Raw genomic sequence first — 26,640 nt, forward strand, 5'->3', positions numbered from 1 at the left:
GTTTTCACTCTGAAGCAACTCGGCACCCTCCGAATATATATATTTGTTCACTCCCATTTACCACTTTAGCTCATCATAATTCCACCAAATGGTTGATGCTACTGTTTTTTTTACGTCTGATAATGAAGCCCCCATCGCTCATCCTCACAGCGCTTTCTGTCTCTCACTTCATTGGCCTCCTAATTTAATTTTGGAGGAGAAGTAAAAACAAGCAGAGCGTGATTGCTGAGATATTAATACTGCATGGAAATGATAATGATTAATTGCTATTGCACTTTTGTTTTCCACTATTTACTAAGAAAGGATCATATTTTCGAAATGATGGTCAATGTGACATATCAAACATACTTTCTCCTAAATGTCATGATTTACTTCTGTGGCATAGTGAGTTGAATCCACCTTAGAGAGATGTTTATCCTGTTTGTTTTCAAGTATGTACCCATTACCTTACCCTATAGTTGCTGATACAGGATTTGCCCTTTGCTCAACGCGAGGTTGGGCGCCTTTCAGGGAAAAAAGCTAGTTAGTTTCAATGATATGGTTACATCCGCTGCTACAGTAGCTTGCGCTGCTACATACAGTACAGCTGTCATCTGATTTGTTTCACATCAAACTAGCGGCACCTCCGTCTCCATAGAAATGTAACGTCAGCACAGAGCTGTTTTGCCGCGCATAATGTGAATGCAGCAGTAGTAGTGCTTTATTTCACCATTGTGGGTAAAAAAAAGCTGTCATTTCAGTTTAGGTCTCTGCTAGGACATTAAAACCCCAAGGGAGATTTTCTGTCTAAATGAGCCATAAAAATATCCTTGACCCCGAGGTTTTTACCACCACTTATCCTGGTTTAAATAAAGAGGGAAACAGTAATCGTTAACCTTTGAGTCGTTGTGACATCCCCCTGCCACACTACTGCCGATGGGGTTGTCATATCCAGTCAGAGATTAGGCTGTATGTGATGCAAGTGGATTCTTAACCTTATTTAGAAATAAATATACAGTGATTGAAAGCGAGAATTCCTTTGTTTTTTTAAGGAAAACATTCAAACAACAATTGCAAATCCACACAATACAACTCACAGTGGGTAGGGTTTTGTTTTAGAAACTGAATTTCCCCCTCGGGGATCAATAAAGGTCCATCTTCTTCTTCTTCCTTACGACTATAGTAAAAACATGGTAAGAATTTCAAATATAGAGACAGTGTGATATGTATTTGCTGTCTGAAGGCAACTATAACATTTCACAACGAAACTAAAGAGGAAATCAATGAACAATAACTGAACTTAGCAATATGGGTCTAGAGTTTCATTTCAACCAGGGAATGTCATTGGTACAAGATACCATTATAAACACTAACAGACTCAGGCTAAAAGGATTCAGATGGCATGTTGGCCGACAACCATACGTAGAAGTGCACATGTGTCTAATGGACAAGTGTCTAATGGAAATGAGTCGAATGGACATGTATCTAATGGACATGTGTCTAATGGACATGTGTCTAATGGTGTGCGCTTAGCTTCCTTGTCACTATGTATGAAAGAAAGTGCTATGCCCTATTCAATAAACTCAACGGTTTTGATGGTACCTTACTTGGCTATCTTATATTAAAATATAATTATATATAAAGCCCAATATTGGCACCACACGTTACTCTGGCCATTATTAGCTGTAACTCTTGTTGTGATCGACATCAAACTTTAAATGCACTTTTTCTATGAGTGAAGATCAACTGACAGAGTATGAAAAATAAGGTGATATGAATATAAAGACAACGCTACAGTACAACGTTTGCAACGGGATGATCAACATTTGTGTTGCCTAGTCTTGCAAGCTGTATTATCTACACATTTTGCTATCATCTGTTTTCATCAGGTATGCTGATTCTGACCCTTCATCCGGCATTATGAAACATCTTCAAAGTGTTTGGGCTATGTTATATTACACACAAAATAATTCGTTTTTTGTGAGCCTGTGCTCCCGGTCTGTGTGTGGTCACTGTAGATCCGCACTGTGTGGTTGAAAGGTTTCATGAATAGTAAGCAGTGGGCTCACATATCCACTAAACCTGTTCAAGACACTTTGTGCCAGACACCAGACGAAACTGCTACTGCTCATGCTGGTAATTCAAATACAGCAAATGTATGCAAATTTAAAATGTGCCTTTTAAAAAGTGTGACAAACATGGATTAAAACAGGAAAAACTAAGCTTTTTAATATTGAAGTGCAGTATTAAAGAGTTTAAATGTCTTTATTTCCATTTTAAAATAGATGGTTGAAATAGTCATGCAAATTCCTTGATTGTTTTGGTCATACTAGCTCAAAGTAATCCCATTGCTACCTCATCCCTCATATCATACAATAATGTATCCTATATCTCCTGCAAGACATTTGTCTGACAGCCTTTATTACACATTCTAGGCTTCTTCTTTTCTTATCTCAAGTACATTTAAATGGATAACTAATAATAATTAGGCAACTAAAATGATAACTAAAGATGAGAATAGGCGTTAGGGGTGGGAATCACCAGGCTCCCCACGATACGATACCATCGCAATACTTAAGCCTCGATACGATAGTATTGCAATTCTACGATATGCTAATTATGTATTAGCACCCCCCGGAGAGGCACAATATTAGTGTTAACCATATACTAAATGTGCTTTGTGTCTTAATTTATTTATATACTGTATTATAACTTTATTAACTATTTGAAGTTCACTTGTTTAATGGTATTCTAAAGTAATGCTCATATGGATGTAGCTTGAATGTATTTGTTGTTTTGTGTCGTATAGCTTTACGTTGGTTTTTTGAGTTTTCAATAAATTAGAAATCATCAGTCAAGTGTACGACCATCTTTCGGAGGGATATGCTACAGTTTATATAATAAAATATCAATACTTGCCGTCCGTGTATCAATACAATATCACCACGCAAAATATTGCGATACTATGCTGTATCGATTATTTCCCCCACCCCTAATAAGCATATTGCAGGATATGAACAGTAGGAATCACAGGGCTGGAAATCCTATTCTGTTGTGCAGAGTAGTTATACTCAGGGTTACCAATAGTCCATCCCAAGGTCTCAGCTGCATTTATATATGATCCATGAAGATCCTGTGAGGCTCAACAGCTTTATTGCCCTTGGTGATAAAACCCTTACATCTTGAAAAGAGGCATTTGTGTGCCAGATACAGCTGAGTAAACAAAATGCATATATCTTTGCATTCGGTTATATTTTGTGTTTCTCATTTGGATACCTTTTTTTGTTCTACCCAGCTTTCAGCTCAGCCATCCATTCTCTGGACGGGGCAACGCAGCGGAGCGACTTTGTCTCCATCCTCAGGGAGTTTGGGAACCATTATGTTCAGGAGGCGGTGTACGGCTTCCAGGAGTCCTGCACCATCTGGTACCCCAACAAACAGGTCCAGAGACAGCTGTGGCTCGAGTACCAGGACATCAGTAAAGGTAGGACACACACAAGGAATGATATTTATAAAAAATGGAGCATAATTGTTTTGGCCTGAGCATCAAGGGTGAGGTTTGTGACTGTGTATAATATATAAGGAACACAGTCGATTCTTGCAGTGTGTGTGGGTGTAGGGTGTTCTGGATTATTATGTTAAAATTCTAGAATTGGCAGGGCTCTTGAGGATACTTCAATAATTTAATAAATTCATGCCTGGAGAAATCATCACATGGGAACTATTTTTTACAAAGCCCCTATTACATTCCCTTTATTTTTGGTTGTACCCTGTTGTGAAGAGATTTGACTGGGTTCCCAGGGTGGCAGTCTTTCATGAATTCCTATGTGTGTGTGGCCATCCAAACAATGGTTTCAACTATTCGGTTTTTGGTCTGCATTCTAAACGGAAATACTTCTTGTAGATCGCTTTGGCGGAGCTTTTACAGGACATGGTGGATTTGAATGATGGCTGATTTTCAACACACCTGTAGCAATACAAAGATGCTTGATTTTCAAGGTTCATGTACAGCTGCTTCTGTTTGGACTTAATTGTACGACGGATGCCATGAGCAGAGATGGCAAAAGTACACACATCCTTTACTCAAGTAGAAGTACAGATACTTGTGTTTAAAAATACTCTGGTAAAAGTAGAAGTTCTGACTAAACTTCTTTACTCAAGTAAAAGTAAAGAAGTATGGGCTTCGAAATGTACTTAAGTAAAAAGTACCCATGACTACCAATTGTTTTAAAGAGTAACTGACCTCCCTTTATATTAATAAAACAATAATGTAATTGTTAGCTAATGAATGTTTCCATGCTGAACAACGGCAAGATGAGGAAGTTTTCATTGGTCCCTCTTCTTTAGAGAAGACCAGGAAATGATGGATACATGGATTGTGTTAAAATCAATAGGCACGCAATGACTCTAAATAATAATGATCACGCCACCAAACGCAGATTAAAACTAAAATAACGAGCCTGTTTTGAAAATATAAGAAGTAGAAAGTACAGGTATTTGTGTTAAAAATGTAAGAAGTACAAGTAAAAAGTTGTCAGAAAAATAAGTAGTGAAGTAAATTACTGATACCAGAAACATTTATAGTACAGTAACAAAGTATTTGACTGGTATCCAGGCATTGTCTTCATGATGTTAAATACATTACAGCCAATGGCACTACTCACACTAAAAGAGAGTGTGTGTTGTAATTCTGTTGAGTTTGTCTTGGCACCATAATCACCATTGTTCTATCTCAAGCAATTACAGTAAACTATACAAGCACTCTCCAGAAGGACTTGAACCACTTCTACTAAAGTGAACAATCAAAGAAGCAGCGTCTTTGCTCTTTGTGTCAGCCATCAGTCTTTCTGTTACATGTCCTTGTTTTATCAGCAGAAGTAAGACATTGTACTTCTCTCCCCGCCGTTTCAACTCAAAAGCTCCAAACTGACAGCTGTTGTGCTCTTTGTTTGCCTCTGCCACTCTTCTTCCCTTCCATTACTTAGTGCAAGGACACCCATGCTGCGCGCCACCGCTAGCTCCCAGTTACCTCCGCGCTGACATATGGCATTAGATGACTGAGTTTCCCCACCCTCATGAAAAGTGCATTACCCTTCATTTTGAGACGTCTCTGACACACTGGTTGCACACATTGTTAATATTTCAACACAATCAAAAAATGCCACACTTCTAAGCTTTGTTCTTGTACACAATAATTGTTATTTTTTCTGCATCATTCTAAGTTTTCTTTTCTTGTTTTGATTGGTGATAGTGTACTGAAAAGAGTTCCTGCCATCCTAAACTATATGTGTTTTTACTTATAGTATCTATATTGTTGTTTATTCATGGTGTTAAAAAGTATTAAAAGTTGATAAATCAATTTAGCGAAAATTAAGGCTATTAAAAAGTATTTTCCAAGGTATTACATTTTGTAGCTTGTTTTCAATAAGTATATAAATTGTCCAAAGAGGTTGTATTCTACAGTCTGCCTGAATGTCATCATTGCGTAGGTGTGTAGTGTGATTCTGTGTAGTTTATTTATGGCATCCCGTTGGATTTGACGTCATCTGAACAGGACATCGCACGCTCACTGCTTGATAGCGCGAACGTCCGTTTACGCCGGTTGTTGAACAACATCGTTATGGGGAAATGCAAGTTTGCGTCCAAATGGTTGGAAGATAAGGAGGAAGGACAATCAACACTGTATATAGTAAATGTGAGGTAAAGTGTGTCGCCAATGTAACCGGTTCAAACTCAAAGTGGCGATGAGGTCTTAAAATGTATGGAAAGGGTCTTAAAAAAGGTCTTAAAAGGTATTACATTTGACTTCAGGATTCCTGCATACACCCTGTTATTTGACTTTATTTTAACATTCGTAATATTGATGAGCAGCGTGTCTGCGTTTTGTTAACTCATCCGAAATAAAACATGGGTAACGAAATTTGCTTAAATATTTAATGTTATGGTTACAATTTCCTGATTTTACTGTTGATCTGTTTCTACTGTAGCCTTCAACTTCAATGTCCAGGGGGAAGATAACAGTTAGATACGATACATTTACAGATCACACAACTTGTGTTATACGGACGTGTGTAGACTATTTTAACATTAATACAATCGTAATCAATACCCATTAATTTGACATAATGTGAGAGAAAATAGAGAAAAGGGGTTCAGTCCATTTTCTTCCAATTTATGATTTTCAATGAACTGCTTGTGTCACTTTTTTTTTATCCAGGGAATAGCATGTTAGCTGAACATGCAGAAATGTATTAATTGTGAACGGGCAAGCATATATATATTATATATAATTATATATTAAGACATTAAGTTGAATTTCTAGAAAGTTAAAGGTAGGGTAGGTAAGAATAGAGAAACCAGCTCGAGTGCGCTAGAATTTGAAAGTATGCAGCCAAAAAAAATCTGTCCCTTCCTTCAGACTTCCTTACAAAGCCCCTCCTCCAACACACACAAACACGCACATGACCAATGAGGGCACGAGATAAGTTTGTGCACGAGATGGAAGGCTGACAGGCAGGCAGCCACGGCTTCCACAGATGAAATGTTTTTATGTATTTATTGTCAAAGCATTTAATGTATTCATTGCTATCGGGATGTTAAGAGCATTCCATGGAATATAACAAAAAGTGTTTCTGAAGTGAATTACCTACCCCTCCTTTAATGGAAAATAATAGACTTGTTTCACTAAATTAGACAAATGTGGACATGTAAAAAGAAAAAATAATTGCCTTTCTCAAATGTCTCAGGATCTTTGTTATACTTTTGTATTTAATTACATTCCCATTTACAACTATTTCTACCTTCGCTATAGACCAGGTTACAGTAACAGGAGGTCAACATTCCTGTTTTTATCAGCCCCCACGATAAAAACATTGGAAATCTGATTGTCTGAAGTAGTGCGAGATCTATCCAGAATGTATTTTCCTGACAAAGAGAGCAAGGTGATTACATTGGCCTGTGAAGGTTTCAGATGATTCAATAAAAGCTAGTCTCAGCCTGGCTCAGGACCATTCGTTTCGAGGAAAGGAAATAGATTCCATTGGCAAAAACTCGAAATCAGAGTCATCTTTCTTAATCTCTTCCTGGCTTCATGGAAACGTCCTGGCCTTTTGGAGGGAGTAATGAGCTCACAGGAGAGTTTGATGATCCATGTCCTCGCCCTTTGCTCCAAATATCCGACGACTTCCATATTCAGTGTGAAGCCGGGCCGATCATTTTCTGCACCTGCAGTGTAAAGGCTTATTTATGTATATGGTTGATTAGGATATATAAAATGAATATGGTATGTTTTTCAGTACTGCACAGGATGTTTTGTATTGCATCAAGAGAGAAACATTTCCATTCACCTTATGTGTGTCATGGGAAAGCTTCAAGGTGGTTTATATGATGAGCAAAATCTAATTTACAAAATCTAATACTTTGGGATCTGCTTTTGTGAATCATCATGAATACAAAAATTACACAGTTACATAAAACAGTCACTCCTTGAGCGAAGATTTTCCCTTTAATCCAAAATCGATAAAAACATCCTGGGGAACGTTGATATGTTGTGGCAGTTGTGCATCCAGTGTGAATTAAAATCAGCAGACCGGATCTCAGTAGGTGGAAGAAGCACATAGTACGCCACGGTCTGTAAAGTTAATTGAAGACTTACACCAGTTGTTTCCTAATGACCCAGAAACTTTAAGGCAAAACACACCCGCCCACACACAGATATTTGTACTCGGACAACACTCGGCATTGATTGTCATTGCTGTATCCGCCATGTTTGTAGAGACGGGGCCATAGCTCATTAACCGTGGTCAGTCTGTGTGCAGTGTGTTTTTAACCACCATGCCATGTCGCAGTCGAGGTGATTAATAGCACTTCTTCCCTGCACTTGGTTGTGATACAACTTTCCTATTGTCAGACAAATGACCTCAATTACCACGCCAGAGATCAGACACGAACGGAGAGAAAGCAGCCTCAGCTCTGTTCATGTTGCAACACTTTATTACATCAAGGAAATCCAATTGATTGGAAAGATAAAGACCCCTTTAAAGGCTGTTCAGCTTTATTTAGCATGTGAGATTCAGTTAATACATTAATCTCCAAATTATCGATTAAATGTAGAGGATAAAATCCTATCAATATACCTCAATATACAGTAGACTGTGGTGCTGAACTTCCTTCAGCCACATGTACTGTAGGTGACCCCCTACACCCAACATGTTAAAAGCCAGCATTATGAAGTATGTGGAAATATAAGGTGAGTGACTTTGAGGCTTCCTTGGGCTCATTGCTTTGGTTTTCCAGCTGGCGACTTCAGTGTTTGGTTCACTCTCTGTCTCCAGCTGCCTTTTCCGCGTTTAAAAACCATCATATAAACTCACCATAGGCCCAGCATCAAACAGCAGACACAGAAAGTTAGCAACTCACACATAGTGGAACATTGGAAATACATTCATGATTTTCTCAGAGACATGACTTCAAGTAATGCTCATGTTACTTCATGTAAAGTAAATGGTCAGCAATTTGAATGTGACAATATGTCAATGTCGCCCCCAGGTGGCCTACAACATTTAAAAAGTGCTTAAAGTACTGTAGCAGTCCAATCTGGATTACTGATTTTACTAAATAAAATGATAAATTATAAGGTGAATTTGAGAAAACATGAAGAAATCAATGGAGAAATATCACAGATATAGATGTTCCTGGATTCTCTACTACATAACCAAGCATCTGTATGCTGGTATTTTCTTAAATGTTACCCATTTGTCCGTAGTTTTCTAATTGCATATCATATTAAGATGTTAATTTAACCAAATATGCCTTCAAAACTGCCTCCGATACCATACAGATTTTGAAGGTCATGTTTCCACAATTAAAATCTCATTTGTATCACCATATACGGATGTGAATATGATAAGCCGCATTTAGCTTCCCTCATCTGACGTTCACTTACTGAACTATCACACAGGAAGTTTTGTTGAAGCCCAGCTTGCTTGAAAAACTGTTTCCAATAATGACTTGCTTTGGAGTTCTTTCAAAACACTCCAACACCAATTAAAAAATGAATGTGCTTCAAAAGCACATAAAGGTGACATTATGGAGCTTGTTAAATCGTTAAATGTCAGATCAAATTGAAAATATTGAGAACAAGCAAAGGTGCGTCTGCAGTAAACAGAAAGCCAGACTTTAATAACTTCCTATTGTTTCGTTCTTTTTGTATCTACAGCTTTGTTTTGTTTTTTTATCTCTCTGTATCTGGCTCCCCAGCTTCCCTACTTACCTTCTCTCTCAATTAAATCACTGTGACCTCCTTCTTCAACCTCGGCGCCCACAGAGTCAGGTTTCAGCCCTCCACCAACCTACAGCGCAGTGTTGCGTGCTGGTATGTGTGTAAAGTGTGATCACCCTGCCAGCAGCCAGGTAAAAATAGGCACCTTATTTATTCTATTAGGGCCTGTCATATTAACAAAGAAGCAGCGGAGAAAGTCTCGCTCTGGGGCAGGAGATAGGAGCAGGGGGGGAGGAGAGTAATGACCCCAGCAACCCCTCCACACTCGCTCGCACGCAACACACACACACACACACACACACACACACACACACACACACACACACACACACACACACACACACACACACACACACACACACACACACACACACACACACACACACACACACACACACACACACACACACACACACACACACACACACACACACACACACACACACACACACCTCAGAGAAGCACCACCTGCCTGGTTACCAGCTGGGAATCATGCAACACCTGCTTTACAGATTCATGTGTGTGTGTCTCTTTGTCCTGTGAATAAGTATATTGCGGTATTTTTAGAGGATTCAACATTTTATAGTAAATTATGTTTGTTAAGATATAAGGCTGAGTGATATAGTCTAACATCTCTATCAATTAATTGATGCAAGCACATAACAATATGATAGCGTTATTTTAAATACATGAATACTTGGCATTTCCATTTGTTTGATAGCTTCACATGTTTCTATGGATTATTTAAATGATTACGGGTATACGATTGTGTGCCAGAACACACCGACATTTCATTTCATGTTAAGATAAGTTAATATTTTAAAGGGAATGTATGTGTCAATGATGCTCAAATAAACATAATAAAATAAATATATAATGAACCTAGGAGAACATCGGTAACAATGTTAATTATGAATGGTAAGTGAATACTGGGTTATATAAAGGCTTTGTATATGAGGGGATAAAGGTAGAAGTGTATACTTTGGAATGTGCACAGTAGTCTGACTGAACGTTTTTTTTCATTTGCTTTTACCTTTTCATAAGCCAGAAGAAGTAAATGTAATCTTTGCCATTTTGACTGAAGTAGTGGTGATTCAAGAGTTGTTATCTTCTGATATATAACTCCCCTGTTCTTCATCACACCTACCTTTTTCTAAAAAACAGATAAGGGCAGAAACTCATCTTTTAACATGGACCATATACAGTTTACTAACATGCAACAAAAATATTTGATGAAAACTTTACAAAGATTTGCACTATTGGTAAGTCTCCAGGTAAGGCTAATGTTAAGTTCCCCATTAATCTGTTCATTATTACATGTTTTTCAACCCATCATAATGTTTTTGCAAGCAGATATTAAGGTTAATTCATATATTTATATTAAAACAGTTATATGTTTAACATTGCATAGTGAATACGAATTAAATACAAATACAACACATTGTTTATTCACATTGCTACTGTACACAGTATCCCTTTCAATCTGCTCATGCTACTATTGAATGCTAAAAAGGGAGACTTTTAGTAAGTGTAACCATAGGAAACAATGTATTTATCTTCAAAAACACATCAGTCAACCATACGTTATTCAGTTAAGTTTCAGATACATTTTAAGATAAGATCTTATCTAAGATATGGAGCTCTATGATCACATTCTGTGTATTGTTGGAGAGTCTCTCAGTGTGATGCTCTGTTTGCTGGATGCTCTTCCAGGGCTTTCACTGTTCCCATGTCAAGACAGAAATAACACTGAGAAACTCTGAAATGTTTTCTGACCAAATGTCATGATGTATGCTCTTATCCTAAGGCTATGCAATGTGCTATAAATATTTTACACATTCACCACGCGCTCTTGGTCTCCAAAGGTTGGTCGGTTGGAGTCTTGCACTTTTCTGCAAAGTAGATCTCAGTCGCCATAGATAAACTTTTCATAGAATATTTCTGTATATATTTTTCTTTGAACAAAGTAGCCTGCAACCATGGAGTAAACAAAGACACACAGACCTTTTATGTCCATAGCAAGGCCAACAAACAACATTCCACCTATATACCTTTTCAGCAGGGAGGAATGTTAAGGAATAAGTCATTGCTTAGGGTTTGGAGGTTATATGAGTGCCAGTATTTGTACACTAATAGTACATCGTCTTTATCGCTGCTGTATATCCTGACAGGCTGCCAGAATACTCAACTATACCCGATACACTAGCGACTTTTAATTCCCATATCAATGTAATTATGAATGTAAACGATAACAAGAAGAGGTCAAAAACATGCCTTATGACCCAAACATGGAATTTATATAATGATTTTCATAAACACATAATACAAACACGAACATACTGTAATCTCATCTGCAGGAGAACTTCTTCCTCTGATGTTTTTAATAGAATCTTTATCAGATCATTACTGATGGAATTCTAAATGAGATGATTAATAAACCCTCTGGAGCACAATGCTATTGATACCTATTGTACTCAGATACAGACAGTGTGCTGCCTTGTGACTTTATAGAACAGTAGCAGGCAACAAAGTCGACATATTACTTAATGTCAGTTATATTAAAGTTCATTACTGTATGGCTGTATTTATATATCTATATTTAATATGTATCATTTTATTTTTTAAATTATTTGTAACCTTCTGAAATATGGAGATTTGCTGGTTTTCTCTGTTTTATATCTGGTTCAACCTTACCTTGGACTTCTGGTATGGACATTTTCCGCTGTTATTTTACATTTTATATGCCCCAAAAATATGTTAATCTAGAATATTATCAGCCGATAATCAATAATACTTTAAAGGGGACCTATCATGCAAAATGCACTTTAGTACGTCTTTTATACATGAATATGTGTCCCTGGTGTGTCAGGGAACTCACCAAATATCAGAAAACACAACCCTCTCTCTTTTCCTCTATACCCAAATCTCTAAAAACGGGGCTGCAACGGATCTGATACAGACTGATACAGATTTGAAGATTCTCTGACGTCAGGAACGAGGAGCTCCGCCTAATTGGCCAACTCTCCACCTATCAGGGGAATGAGAGGTTGCCGTGGCATGGTAACAGCATGATAACATGACGCTTGTGCCTCGCCCCCCTCCTTTGCAGGGGGGCGTGGTCAGCTGCAGCGCATGCAAAGACAGGGCTGGAGGAGAGCAAATAGAGCGAAATGAGGCATGGCTAAAATGCATGATCTGTTTGGTATTTTTTTTTTTTAAACGTATAAATATACCTTATATAGGTATGGCCCTACAATATATTATTCAAATATAGCATGATAGGTCCACTTTAAACAGTAGTTGCAGCCCTAGACTGTGTATTCCTATCATTCTGTAATGAGTCAATGTCAGTGTAGCTCTCCGTTAAAAATTGCTACATTCTTAAGACCCTTCTCTCCCAGCTACTCACAATAAGTGTGTACGAGGTTTAACCTGTTTCACACCTTCCCCCCGGTACCGGGCGGATAAACGCGTCATTTGCAGGAAACAACGTCTAAGGAATCTTAATATTGAATAAAACTATGAATGTGTTATATCCATGTAACTGTCGTGGAAGACAGCGTTGCTACTTGCCTTAACGTCAGCCAAAAGAGTGTCCGTGTTAACCGCTCTGTCGGTGCACCCGAGCTGTTTACTGATTCGGGGTGACCAGAGTGGGGCGACACTCAGACCGAACCCCTCCTTTGTGCCCAAAAGCCTAAGGAGTGCGTTCAGGTCGAGGGCTATTCAGTTGGGGGGTTTTTAGTCTTCCACCCTATGGTGGGGCCAGGGAAGCTAAATTACACCTCCTCTGCCCGGTGCGCGCGTTAGCATATTATGTAGAGCACACAGCTACCCTGAGACGCACTGAACAGCTGTTTGTGTGCTTCGGGGGGGGGGTGACTGGAAAAGCTCTGTCCAAGAAACGCCTGGCAGGCTGGTTTTGCGAAGCCATTGCACACGCCTACAAGCAGGCAGGGAGAGCCTGTCCCATGGGGGTCCGTGCGCACTCCACACGAGCTGTGGCTGCATCAACAGCCTTATTCAGCGGTGTGAGTGTGGAGGATATATGCACGGCGGCGTCTTGGTCAACGCCAGGCCCCTTCATAAAGTTTTATCTCTTGGATATGTCTGGCTCTTTCTCAACGTCTGTGCTTGCTGGGGCAACACAGGACTGGTGAGGAGGGGGGGGGCTGTGGGTCAGTGGGCATCTGACCCCCTCCCCGGGCGTAAATGCGCTTACATTTCTTCGGACCCCTGGAGGGTCGCAGGGTGATGTAATGCGCTCTGGGCCCTTACAGGGCTGAAGGGCTCCCCTCACCTGCCTGGAGGCAGGAGGGGGAGAGCCCTCCATACTATAGTCCCTACACACTCTGCACAGGGTCAGTGGCTGAGTGGGGGGACATAGGGGGCACTTGCGTTCTCCCCGTGCTCTTTAGGGACTCAGGAGGGAGAGTGCATAGTGAACCCATATAGGGCTGCGGACTTTCCCTGTCTGCCTATGGGCAGACGCACGGGAGTCCTCAGCACTATTTTTGAGCACACTTTTTTGCGAGGCAAGCGCGTCAGGGTGTGCTCTATCGGCCGCAGCCCGGACTTCTCCACGGTTACAACCGAGGGAGAGGTGAGTGAGGCGCAGTGGCTGCTAAAGCCGGTCAGGGACAGTGAGGTGGAACGGTGTGCTGGACGACAGTGCGTGCATACATCGGGGCTCCGCCCATAGAGTCCAGTAGAGGGCGGAGCCTGTGAGAGATATAACGTTGGGTTACGTATTGTAACCCTTGTTATATTAACACAGGCGGAGCCCTCTACCTTGGGGGCACTGTCTGTCCTATACCGCTCGCTGAAGAGTGGTGTAGGATGGTGGTCAGGAGGCGAGGCCTCCTTTTATACGGAAGTGAGATGCGCACGCATTCAGGTAAGCCCGCCCCGGGGCCGGCTACGTCTATAGAAATCTCAGTAGGTGAATGCTTGCATGATAGGGTAGTACCCATAGATTCCAGTAGAGGGCTCCGCCTGTGTTAATATAACAAGGGTTACAATACGTAACCCGACGTTTTCCACCATCCTTTGAAGATTGTCTGGCTACCTGAGATTAGATATAATAAGGTAGAACAAGTAATAACTTATCCTAACACCTTTACTCCCACCTAGGGTTAATATTCCGGGATGTGTACGGTCTGTGGAAGCATTTTAGAGCCTTGGCATGGTATTGGTTCTTTCTGACCTCCTTTTTTTCCTCCTGAAAAACTGAACTGTAGTTATGAGAGACAGATGAGGTCAAGGAGTGACGGTAAAGCATGAGTCCAGTCAGGCCCTCAGGGGGTGGGGGGGTGTGGAGAATAAGGTGAAAGAGGTGAGGACAAAGAATGAAGTCGTTACACAAAAGATGGACTGAAGAGCTGGATGAAGAAACTGTAAACTTCCCCAAAAAATGAGGAGTATGAGTTACAAAAGAAAGAAGAGTTGACAGCGAAGGAGGAAAAAGGAGCAGATCAAAAGCAAAAAGACCAGAGAATACGTTTGACAAGAAGGAGGTGGAGAAGGAATAGTAGAGATGTTGTGGAGCAGCTGTGATACGGAGGCAGCGGAGAGGATCTAAGGAGGTGTGGGTGGAGGTGTTGGAGGAGATGTCATGTGATTCTCCGAGGCGTAGGTGGGGTGATAAATGTCCTCTGCTTGTGGAGTTCACCAGACGATTACAGACGGACATGGAGCGGATGTCTGCTAACCCCAAAAACGGCTTTTTTTCTGCAAGTGTGTGTCCGAGTGCGTTTTCACATGAATCTGTTTCTACATGTGTTTGTGAGTTCTCAAGTGTGTGTGTGTGTGTGTGAGAACAGTAATTGTGATAAAGTGTGTGGTGAAGTGATTCGGCAGCAGACGGACAGAAAAAAGGGTTTCCTCCAACTCGTCAAGTCTAATGAAGCGTGGAAGTGCTCCAGCAGCGAAAGTTGAAGTTGGAGATGAGAAATAGATTGTCCATCTGCTCTTCAACAAAACTGGTTGATATGAGCCTCGTCAGCACTTTCTCAGACATGTTGCCTTCAAGAAAAGACAGAGCCAAGAGTGTATTGGTTTTCATGCAGCAGGATCACAGGAAATCACATTACTACAGGTTTATCTGTAAATAAAGACGGATGGAGAAACATGCTAGTGGGGCTGAGGAGTCAATAATCACGTTGGAAATACTTTAAGAGGTGGCGGTGCTTTCACACATTCAGTTCAGTTTAGACATTTAGTCTGGATCAAAGGAAAGAAGACGCTTTGTTGCATGTTAGTTGTGATGCAGTCTGTAAGGCAGTGGCGAACTGTGTCTATCACAACTGGACCTTCTGTAGACACACACACACCCCCCCGCCGCCGTTATAATGTCCGTCTTTTCACTGAATTGTCGTCTTGAAAAGGGTACTCACAACAATTCCGTAACAACATCATCTTCAATTGAGCTGCCCATACTCACACTACAGTATGCCTTTTTAGTCATGTATTCTGTACCAGCTGTGTTTATTTATTTATTTTATTTTCATTATCTTTGCTTTTTATGCCTGTTTTTAATAATGTATTTATGCTGTATTTGTTCTTAAATGTCTTTTGCTTTTAATGTGTAAAGAACTTTGAATCGCCACGTGCTGAAAAGTGCTATATAAATAAAATGTTGGGTCGCGGACCCGTTTCGAGTGGGTCGCGGATGTGTGAGTGAAAAAAAAAAAATAGAAAAAGAAAATGTGTTTTCTTTTTTTTTTTTGGGAAAAAAGTCAAACTTTTATTTTGAAGGCCCAATTTTCTAACGCTGTGCATGCAGTAGGCGTTGGACTGGAAGTACCGGAGACCATAAACGGTTTTGAAAACTTCTGTCACGTAGTGATCATCTTCTCAATAAAACATATTTGTCTTCCGGCCAATCAGAATCAAGATTGTTGCCGGAAGTCCCCACGGAGAGTGTGGAGCAGCAAGTTCAGCTTCAGAACAAAGTGAAAAACAAACAATGGCATAACATAATATTAATATGTCGGGTAGTAATAGATTTATTTATTTTCTTCTCAGAGTGTACCAGAATGCGTAGTTTATATCTTAGTATTTCTTAAAATCTCCTGGGGGAGAATCCCCCCAGACCCCCTTCTGGGGTTGGGTTTTCAGCATGTGTGCCTCTTTATGTTATACAGTTCAGCTTTGATTCCATCATCTCATTAAACCTTTTTTAAAAGCATTCTTTAGTTCTGTGAAGGGATATAAGGGATATATGCACTGTACTTCACTTTAATTAATATTGTATGCTGTAAAGCATATATATTACAGCATGATTTTTTGTTGAATAGATTTGAGTGGTTCAAAATGTTGGGTCGCAATTTATTGACAAAGTAAAAAGTGGGTCCCGAGGCCTGACCAGTTGAGAACCACTGTTCTAGAATACCCTGGAACCGGGGGAAACTCTCAAAGAATACGCCCATTGGCTACAAATCAATATATGTTTGGTTGATCAAACTGTCAATCCAAATGTACGCTCTCATTCAGTGCAACGGCCAGGGAATTCTATCAAGGATATAGAATACCTTGGTTGAAGGATATTCTACCCAGAGACCCAGAAAAATATCTGATTGGTTGCATTTACTTTCTAACACAAAATCACTTAAATGCGTAGTGCATGGACCGAGAAAGACAAACAAATCAACGTAACACTGTAATATTACAGATCAAAAACACAGATACAATTCTCATTTATTCATTTTATATACATTTAATTAGATTTTATTTATATAATTAAATTGGTTCGCCACTGCTGTAAAGTCAATGATGTATCTTAAAACCAAGAGGAGTATAGTTGTTGTTTTACCAACTGAAGGCTAACTGTTGATTGGAACCTTTTGGCTATTGTCATAGTTTATCATCAGGACACAACTCAAAGCATGTCACTAACAATCAATAATGCCCCAATGGAAGAGACAGCAATTAACCAAAGCTTATCACTGTGGTACTGTACCACTGTTACACACAAAGAACATATTTCATGATCAACAATGACTTAACCAGTAGAGAAGTCTTAATTAATTATTATAAATTATGCTATAATCACATATCAGCTTTCGTAAAATCCTGAATTGTGTTGGTTGTTTTGACACCACAAACAAACGTAGTTTTGAAAGTTGACCAAGACCCTTCTTTTTGCGGTCAGTTGTTTGGTCCCATCAGGGTTCAATTGTCAGAATAAAAAAAAAAATACTACAATTTTGTGAAGTCATCTTATACAGGTGGAAAAGCAGAGCAAATGTAGCATAAATAGTCGTAGCATACACACGCTATGTTACAGAAAACATGTTTATTATTCATTATTATCTGATTCTCAAAGCAACAGGTTTGCTAAAGGGTCAGAAAAGTTTATTTGAAAAAAATCACATAATCATTGAATAACCCTTTGTATGGACCAGAATATATTTTTCTCGGATGTATAAACAAAGTGTATTTCAGTGTTTTCTGTTGCCCCAAGGTAGTGAATTATACTTTTTAAGAGCGTTCACCAACCATCAAATGAATGTTTGGAGTCAGACTCGCAGCATAAATCATCAGATCCTCATGAAATGATTTGATCAGATTGTAAAAAATCCATACAGGCAGCTACAGTTCCGCGGACAAGCATGGCTAGTTATCACATATGCGTGTGTGCTCACACACTGACGTACACACACATTCATACACATCGAGAGACAGAAAAAGGAAGGGCAGGCAGCCTTAAATCTGCTTTCTACCAGGCAGCTGTGAGTCATTTTACCTTGCTCAGCAAAACAGCCATTTTAGACAGGTTTATTTCATCAAAAGTGGAAGCCTAGAAGATATCATAGGGAATGAACAGTCCGTCTGAGTCAGCGCAGTGTTTGATATCTGGGGGCATTTTTAGTTCTGAGAGAAAGGAGAAAAGTATTTTAGGGTCATAAAATGTTGTTTTCGCACTCTATATAAACTCTAATAAACTCTTTCAAGTTATCTTGTATATTGAAACCATATGTCTGTATATACGTACAAGTCATATTTTTGTCACAATTTATATATCATGCAATTTATATAGTTGTGCACATTTTTTTAAACAAGGTATACCCCTGCCTTTAAGAACATTTTGTTTTAATAATGTAATACTCAATTCTAAGACAGACTATTGCTGTACATAAACGCCAATATAATGCCTTCCAGATGATGTTTTTCATGAGCATAATAAGTGAATATAGTTTTTTTATGTATTTGACGGGTCACTAAATGTTGACATCTCGATTAAATGTTCACTGGAGATATTTAATTTGTTTTCCTACACACCATATTTGCATAGCAATATCCACTCCAAGATGTTACAGCATTATAACACTTTTGTATGGTTATGTTTAGGCCCTCGCAGCACTTGGTCAAGGTTAAAGGAAGGATTGTGCACTCAGTTGAAAAATTAAATATATTGACTTGAAGCACTGTCTTGATTTGACCTTGACTTCTCTGCAGTTTAAAATAAATGCACATAAAAAAACACCCTGCTGAATATTGTTCTGGCAGAAATGATGTTACCCTCAAAATGAAACCAGCAAGAAACATTTCAGTTAAAGTAGGTTAACGTTTGATAACCAACTGTAATACATTGTGAATTGATAGTGATTTAAACTGTAGTTCCTAGTTATTTAACTGTTAACAAATAAATGATAATCAATAATATGTGGTAATGTATAATGCTATAGTATTGTTGCAATGTATTGTTGTACAAATAACATTGAATAAAATGTATTAATCATTTGTTAAAATCAACACATTTGTTCTCAACATCTATACATATGTCATAGATGTATGTCACGACCTCGATACAAACTGATGAACCCAAATGCACGACCCAGAGACAAAGTCTTGAATGTAACTAAATGTATTTTTAATTCCAAAGATCAGGTAATCCCTCTTAACAGAGTAGGTGCTGGCATAAACAAAAAGCGCTCACAAGGAGGAAAAAACGAAGCATAACAAAAAGAGAATTTAAGAAAAACTTAAGCCTACAAAATTAACAACAAAACAAAACCTGACATGAGTGAAAGCGATCCTTTCTGAGCTGAGGCCTGGCACGATCATTCGGGGAAACAAACAAGACGAACTGACACAGGACAGGGGAGAGACAGGCCCTTTTAAACATGAGGTGAGTGGGAACAGGTGGAAACAATCAGCGGCGGGGCAGACGCTGATGATGGCGGGAAAAACACACAAGGGGAGGAAGAAACAGGGTCTGAAATGAAAGTCAAGAGGTGAGTACAAAATAAAACAGGAAATGACAGACAAAATACATAAACATAACTAACACATTTGACGAGACACGACAATGTAGCAGATGTGTGTACTTAGTTAATCCTTTAAAAACTAAAATAATATTTGTATGGCTATGTTTAGGTTACTTCAGATAATTAACAATTAAATACATAATACATATTAAAGTATTTAGAAAATAATAGTTAAATACTTAAAAATGTGAAGATTAATAATTGCTTTCCAAGCCATGTCTTAATCATTTGGTAATCATTTTCAACTACTTATGTGCCTCCATCCATATATTGTATAATACATAAATAATGACATGATTATTAAACATGTTGATTATCATAAGAGTGTATGTTTACAGTTGCATTACTATTAACATATACCTCTACATAATATCAATAAAATCCACTGAAGCAGCCACTAGTTTAGTGATGTGGCTTGTGTTAGCATCACACACTGTTTCTCTTAAACCTGATTAAATGAAGCCGTCAGAAGCAGCCCGACACCCCTCACCTCCACCTCTCGTCTGAAACACACTCCTCCCTGAAGAACACGCAGCGCTCCAGTTGTGATTCATTATGTATCGTAGCCCTCTGTGTTGTTCGCTACTTTCTAATCATGTCCCACATGATCTGTTTCAGTCCAGCCACTCGAACATCCTCTCTTCTCCACATATATTTAATTCCACTCTCAGCCAGTCAAGGTCGTCCCACAGATGAAATTCAAACATTTGATTCTCCTTGGCGGGGACACGGAGAGGAGGGTCATCACTCTCCCTCTTTTTGCACTTTCCCTCTTGCTCTTATTATTTTTTGGGGGTGTTGCTCTTTCTTTAAAAAAACACATTGACCCATTCTCTTTCTTTTCTTTTCCAATCTTTCTTCCGTCCCTCTTTATGTCCTGCCTGCAGGGAAATGACACATGTTCTGACATTCTTCACACTCCTGAATTTTTCTGTCATCTTTTCGTGTCTGTGCTTCTCTTTGTCTCTCTTTTTCTGTCGTTCAGGACGGATTAGACAGTAGGGGAAGCTTTTTTTCCGTGTGTGCCTGATCATTGTTGGTACTTTTTTAGGGGGTGGTGAAAGACTGAACTTTCTTTGACACATTTAATGTGATTTTGATGATTTGATGAATGTACTTTTGGAATTGAAGTGCTCCCGAACTACCTTTAGAGTACGAATGAAGCGATGACATTGCCTGTAATTTAGGGACATTGTGTACTGGACAACAATTTCTGAAAGATTTTCCAGGAAGTCTAGACAGAATAAGTGAATTGTTCCTCTGTAAAAATCTGATATATATATATATTATCATCTGTCATAAATACATACTGTGTCAGCCTTTGAGAAATTCTAAATTGATATGAGTCAGAGCGTTGCATACAGGTTATGTTTACATTGATTGTGAATTTAACTAAGAGCACTTCAGCGTATTGTGAATAGAAAATAGCACACCATTATATGAAATAAACCTCCACTCAGGTTAAAATAAAGTGGAAAGATGTGAGGCAGAGGTCAATGAGGAAGAGTGAGTCTATATCCACAGTGTGTCCTTGTCCACAGATTGTGTCCTTGTCCATAGTGTGTATCCTTGTCCACAGAGTGTGTACGTCCACAGAGTATGTCCTTGTCCACAGAGTATGTCCTTGTCCACAGAGTATGTCCTTGTCCACAGAGTGTGTCCTTGTCCACAGAGTGTGTACATGTCCACAGAGTGCAGAGAGAAGGTCTAATGATACAACATGTGAAAACACCTGTGATGGTGCCTTATGTAGTATTGTAGAATACAGGAAAACTTAATTTAAAGCAGAACCACAAATACACACGAGTCCCTTTTACTTGCAAGGTTTTCATACAAGTTATGTAAAACTAACACAGACCTTATCATCATCATCATCAGATTTATTGAAGAGACTCAAGGTCCATTTTTTAAATGACATACAACACTGAAATATAAATAAAAAAAGGCTGTTATACCAATGTTTCCACAGAGGTGACTGGTATCGTACAGTACTGAGACAAGGATTTGACAGCAGCATAATGATTAGACACGGATTAACTTTTGTCACTATGTATGTTACACACTAGTTAGGTTAGATTATAATTCATTCAGGTTCACTGGCATGGTTAACAGAAGAGATATCAACAAATGTGGTGACTGCCTGTCTTTAAAGTGGTGATAAAATCCAAATAGGCAATGACAAATGTGAGATGTTGACTTTACTTCTATGTATTATGTCAACAGATGTCACATAACTGTATTAAGTTAGTTGAAGGCAATAACATGAGTTTAAATCAAAGATATTAGGTTCAACGCTATGGTATTATTTGCAACTCACCTAATACAGTTATGTGACATTTGTTGACATAATACATTTAATTCAAGTAAATGTTTCAGATTTTCAGTGTGTGTCTCTTCCTATTTATATCCCTTTATAATATAAGGGTTCACCGTTCAGTTTTTAATACAAATTGTTTGAAGTTGTGAATACTGTCTTATGAAGGGCATCAGTCACTCTCTGCCACACAGAAACCATTTACTGCAGCGTGTTTTTTTTTCTCTTCTTCTTTTCATCATTACCACCAGCTTCAAAATAAAATAGGCCCGTGGCTGACGGTCAGGGCATTTTCAGAGGATAGGGAGAGGTGTTGTGTCTCGTCAATGAACCGGTGTTTACTAACTCTAAACTAGATTAAACAAATGATTCCTAATTGAAATATCCTCCCATACTCTAATTGCTACAAGTAATGCTGATACTGTTTCAAATAAACAATCTGTAAGTCTTTAGTGTCTTTGTTAAGCAAAACTGTGCTGCAAAACAAATTATAGTCCGTCCCATAAAAATACCTCTCCTAAATATACAGCACTTTAGTAGTTGAAGCAAAAGGATTTGCATCGTAATAATATTTGAGATTTGTGAGTTTTTACCTTGCCAATACACTGCATAACCTTGGTCTGAATACAACAGTATGTGATGTCTCTTAGTTCAATGGCAAATGAACAATTCAGACTTCAAATTGAATCCAGGTCATTGAAGTGTCCATGACCAAAATGGTTTCAGACAGTGAAAGCGTGACAGTTACCTTGACCAATAGTTCTTCATTGATGCAGGGAAAGGTGTCACATGCTGCTTATTTGGGGTTGTGCTGACACAGAGTAAAGTCTCTTGCTGACTGAGGTGATGAAATGTCAATAACGCTGCAGGTAATATATACCTATCTGCATATACATCTACATAGAAGAATACAGTGTTGTCTGCATATTCAAATGCCTGATCCGTGCTATGTGGACTTACTTGACTAAAATAAATCCTTTGTCTGTTTCTCTGCTAATATTTAACAGTACCACACCACAGCCTATTAGCCAGAGCAATGTTCCCTCGCACCAGCTAGAACAATCTACCAGCTTCTAGAACAATCTGTTGATTTGATGAGCAAACAGTTTTTATTGAGTGTCATGGCCCGTCCACCCGTCTCTGAGCTTATTTAGACTGGTCTTTTTCATCTCAGCGGCTAGTATATTTACCGTACAAATTGTGGTTTATAATAATATGAAGAACACAACTTACTGCACTGTGGAGACGGATCATTATAACTTGAATGGCTGTTTTTTGACCTCTTTCATTTAAAAACACAATTCCTTAACCATATAATTGTGTAGTTGCTGTTTTTCTCCTTCATAATAATTGGAAAATAAAAGTGTTTGATGGATTTTGATGAGAAGCAGTCTTATCGTAGAATTGGCCTTTCCTACAAAAAGCGTTAATTTCACAGTGGATTTATACAGGCTGGCAAACCACAAGAGTTTATTGGACCCAGCCTTTCTCTTGCTTTCATTAACTGGGGATTAGGCAAGCCCCTGTATGTGTACTGTGCCGGCAGTATGCTCGTTCATTTACGCTACTGTGTGTTTGTGAGCCCCTTTGAAGACATTTCCTCAACTTACTGAGTCTAACTGGTTTGTAATTTAATGAGGATATGCAACATAAATATATTTTCCACAGAAAGACTGGAAAAAAAGAAGCATAGGGAGAGGAGAGATAAAGAGATATGAAGGACAGTTGGAGGAATATCTCTAAAGTCAGCTGGGACTTCTTACTGCTAAATCAATCAATTTCCCCAGTGTCAGCTTTGTAGTCTTCATCTTGATTGAGTCAATTTTCATTTGCAATCAAGGCACATTACTGAGCTGTGTGGTATGTGTGTGTGTCTATCTTTCTGTATCAGATTTGTGTGTACCCGCACACAACCTGGTTATTTTAGATCTTATTGTAAAAATGATCAGTTATCAAAAGCATCTCCTACATGCTGTTCTCCTTCAGAACAGAAGGATTATTAAAGCTGGACTCAGTCACTTTCATACAAGATACAATTCCTGCTGTTATTAATAGAAATAATACTTCCTCATTTTAAAAAGACTTCCATGCTTTGGTCTTTGAATGTCATCTTTAACGGAGAGTGTTAACTGTGGATGTAATTATCAGTGTAACAACTGAGTTGTCAGAGCTGCATTTAGCCCTCAGTTTTGTCTGCATGTTTTCATTTAAGCCAGGACAACTTTCACCATTAACATAAGACCCTGGGTGGATGTCAAGTTACTTATGTTTCCTTTCCTCACTCCTCGCTCCTCGCTCCTCGCTCCTCGCTCCTCGGTCCTCGTGGTGTTTCTCAATGTCGAGGAGACTTGCTTGGTAGCACATGTACCTCCGAGTGAGTTCCATAAGAAGCGAGGCAAGAATACCTCCTAGCCTCGGAAAACGAAGAATGGAACAGGCTAGCAAGTGTGCAGGTGTGCGTCATATGAGAGGTCCCGCCTTACATTTTCCCCCAAAGATTTGGGAAATTGGTCTGTGCGCAAAGCATTGTGGGGATTTTAAGACCGCGGAGTCTACACATGTGCAGCCTCGAAATTTCCCGCAACGAAGTACGCCGGCCTCAGTAGAATTCCAAGTATCCTGGATATTGGAACAGTCCTTCGGCGGTACTCGATGACGTAGTATCCTTGAAATAGTGGCTCTGGAGCAGCTTTCCTCAACATTGAGAAGCACCCACTGTCTCACCGGAAGTTGATCTTTCTGCGCCATCTTGAGGAGCGTCCCATTGCCCTTATTTGTGCCGGAGGATCGAGGAGCGATAGCGGAGGAGCGATAACCGAGGAACCACCGGACCATCCTCCGGTGAAATCCTCAGACACTCGCCCCGCCCCCTTACTGTGTATCGCTCACTGATTGGACGATGCAGCACATCCACTGATCTGATGCATCTTAACAGCAGAGCAGTTTAACAGCGGAGTGAAAATAACAGATTAAACTCACAGGAGTCACTCTTCAGTTTATACAGTGTTTTGTTTCAATTAATGTATCATTTAGTTACAAATATGTGATATATCTGAACAACAAAGTCGACAAAAATAATTGTATTAATTTATTGGAAACATTTTTCATGATCTCCAATTCATTTTTATTATGAATACATTAAAATAAAAAGAGAGACGGATGTTTGTTTGTGAATAAAGGGGACAGAGCTGGCTGCTGTCAGACGATCAGCTGTGCCGGGTCATCACAAACGGACGTCACTTCACGTGACGCTCCGAGGAAAGGACGTCCCATTGCTCTTAAAACAAATGTCCTTGCTTCTTCTCCCTTCTCGTGGTTTCCTTGGAAAAGACGCAAGTGAGAGACGCCAGGATGGAAGTTAGGAGAAGTCATACGCAGCTTAAGTCCCCATGTGCCCCGGACTTTGGGGCAAGTTTGCGTAGTGGCCAAACGGTGGTACTACAACTGTCAGTCCGTGACGTCATTGGGCCCAAACATACTTTTTTCTCTTTGACTTACAATGAGAATGAGATGTCTGTAAATCAGCTGATCATTTTTGTTTATCTGAATCAACAACCCAGTATGAACACACATCATAAGGGTCTAAAAGTATTAAAATGAACTGAAAGCCGATTCCAGTTATTTTCTATCTCTTCATTTGACTGAAGTGGGATAACGGGGGCGGGGCTTAAGCACAACACCAGCGCCCTGTAGTCAGGCCATTTTGGCTTCATGCGTCACTAAGCAACTTTAATAGGAATGAATGATGTAACCATTTCTCTTTATACATCTATGTATAAGACAGCCTGTGTGTAGACTGACAGGCAAAATCAGGGGCAAACAAAGTCACCTCATGACTCATCACACCACTCACTGCTGAAGTTATTGCTTTGATCGCATGGTAAATATGTAATAACTATGAGGGTGTCAATATTTGTGTAAACTCACATCCTGTAACCTCTGGGATATGGCGGTGGGTCATCTTTCAGAGAGGGTTTATGACTGTTTAATTAACCTTAAGCTGTAAAAGTGAGGGAGACAAAAATGGATTTTGAAAATGAGGGTGAAATCAGATATTTTTATCTTTTTATTCATTAATTGAATCTGTAAATTACATTTCCTGATGAAAAATCATACCATCACATTAACTTTAGTGCTAATGTGTTAAGCTTGACATTATCAACTGCACTTAGCTGTCTGGAAAAGTAATCTATCTAGGTTATGTGGCAGCTAGACATTACCTCCATCATAACTTTCTAGCTAATGTATCCGCATATTTTCTCTTTTTTTGCTGCATTTTTACCCTTTTTTGACAAAGGAAAGATAGCAATTGGGAGGGGTCTAGAGATGGACAGAGGTATGAGATGCAACAAAGTTCCCAAGCCTGGAATCAAACCGGTGAGGATGCTGCAGTTATCTGACTCCAAGTCGCTCTATGTGTCCTTATCTTTAAACAAACACACAAATGTATGTCTTTGTTTCTTGAATAAGCTACCTTACAAACACCCCCCATGACAGACCGCAGCACGCCCACTGAGAAGCTTGGATGATTTTAAAGAAAAAAATGTGCAACACTTTGCATGCTTTGTAAGAGCACACAATGAATAGTGACTCAAGAATAAAATAAAAGGGTACAGTGAAAATGTCCACATGCAATAATAATGTAATACTTCTGATACCCTTGCTCTCTAAAACCTTTAAGCCAGGTGGTAAATAACCGGGAAGTGGCTTTGTCAAAGTAAGCAGATCGGTATCCAGTAAACACTGTGTGTCAGTGTGTTAGCTTCATTTTCACTTCGAACAAAAGACAATGTGAC

The 26,640-nt window shown here is 39.3% G+C and overlaps 1 protein-coding gene across 6 annotated transcripts in view; it reads left to right on the forward strand.

Annotated features, from left to right (window-relative positions):
• astn1 (astrotactin 1) overlaps nt 1–26,640 on the forward strand; it is a 395,124-nt gene that overhangs the window by 222,213 nt on the left and 146,271 nt on the right. For all 6 annotated transcript variants that reach the window (XM_034138228.1, XM_034138230.1, XM_034138231.1 and 3 more), the window contains one exon: nt 3,275–3,463. In XM_034138228.1, coding sequence (XP_033994119.1) covers nt 3,275–3,463 — 189 coding nt within the window. The remainder of the gene's footprint in view (nt 1–3,274; nt 3,464–26,640) is intronic.

This window comes from Trematomus bernacchii, unplaced genomic scaffold (assembly GCF_902827165.1).
Source record: "Trematomus bernacchii unplaced genomic scaffold, fTreBer1.1, whole genome shotgun sequence".
Taxonomy (NCBI): Eukaryota; Metazoa; Chordata; class Actinopteri; order Perciformes; family Nototheniidae; genus Trematomus; species Trematomus bernacchii.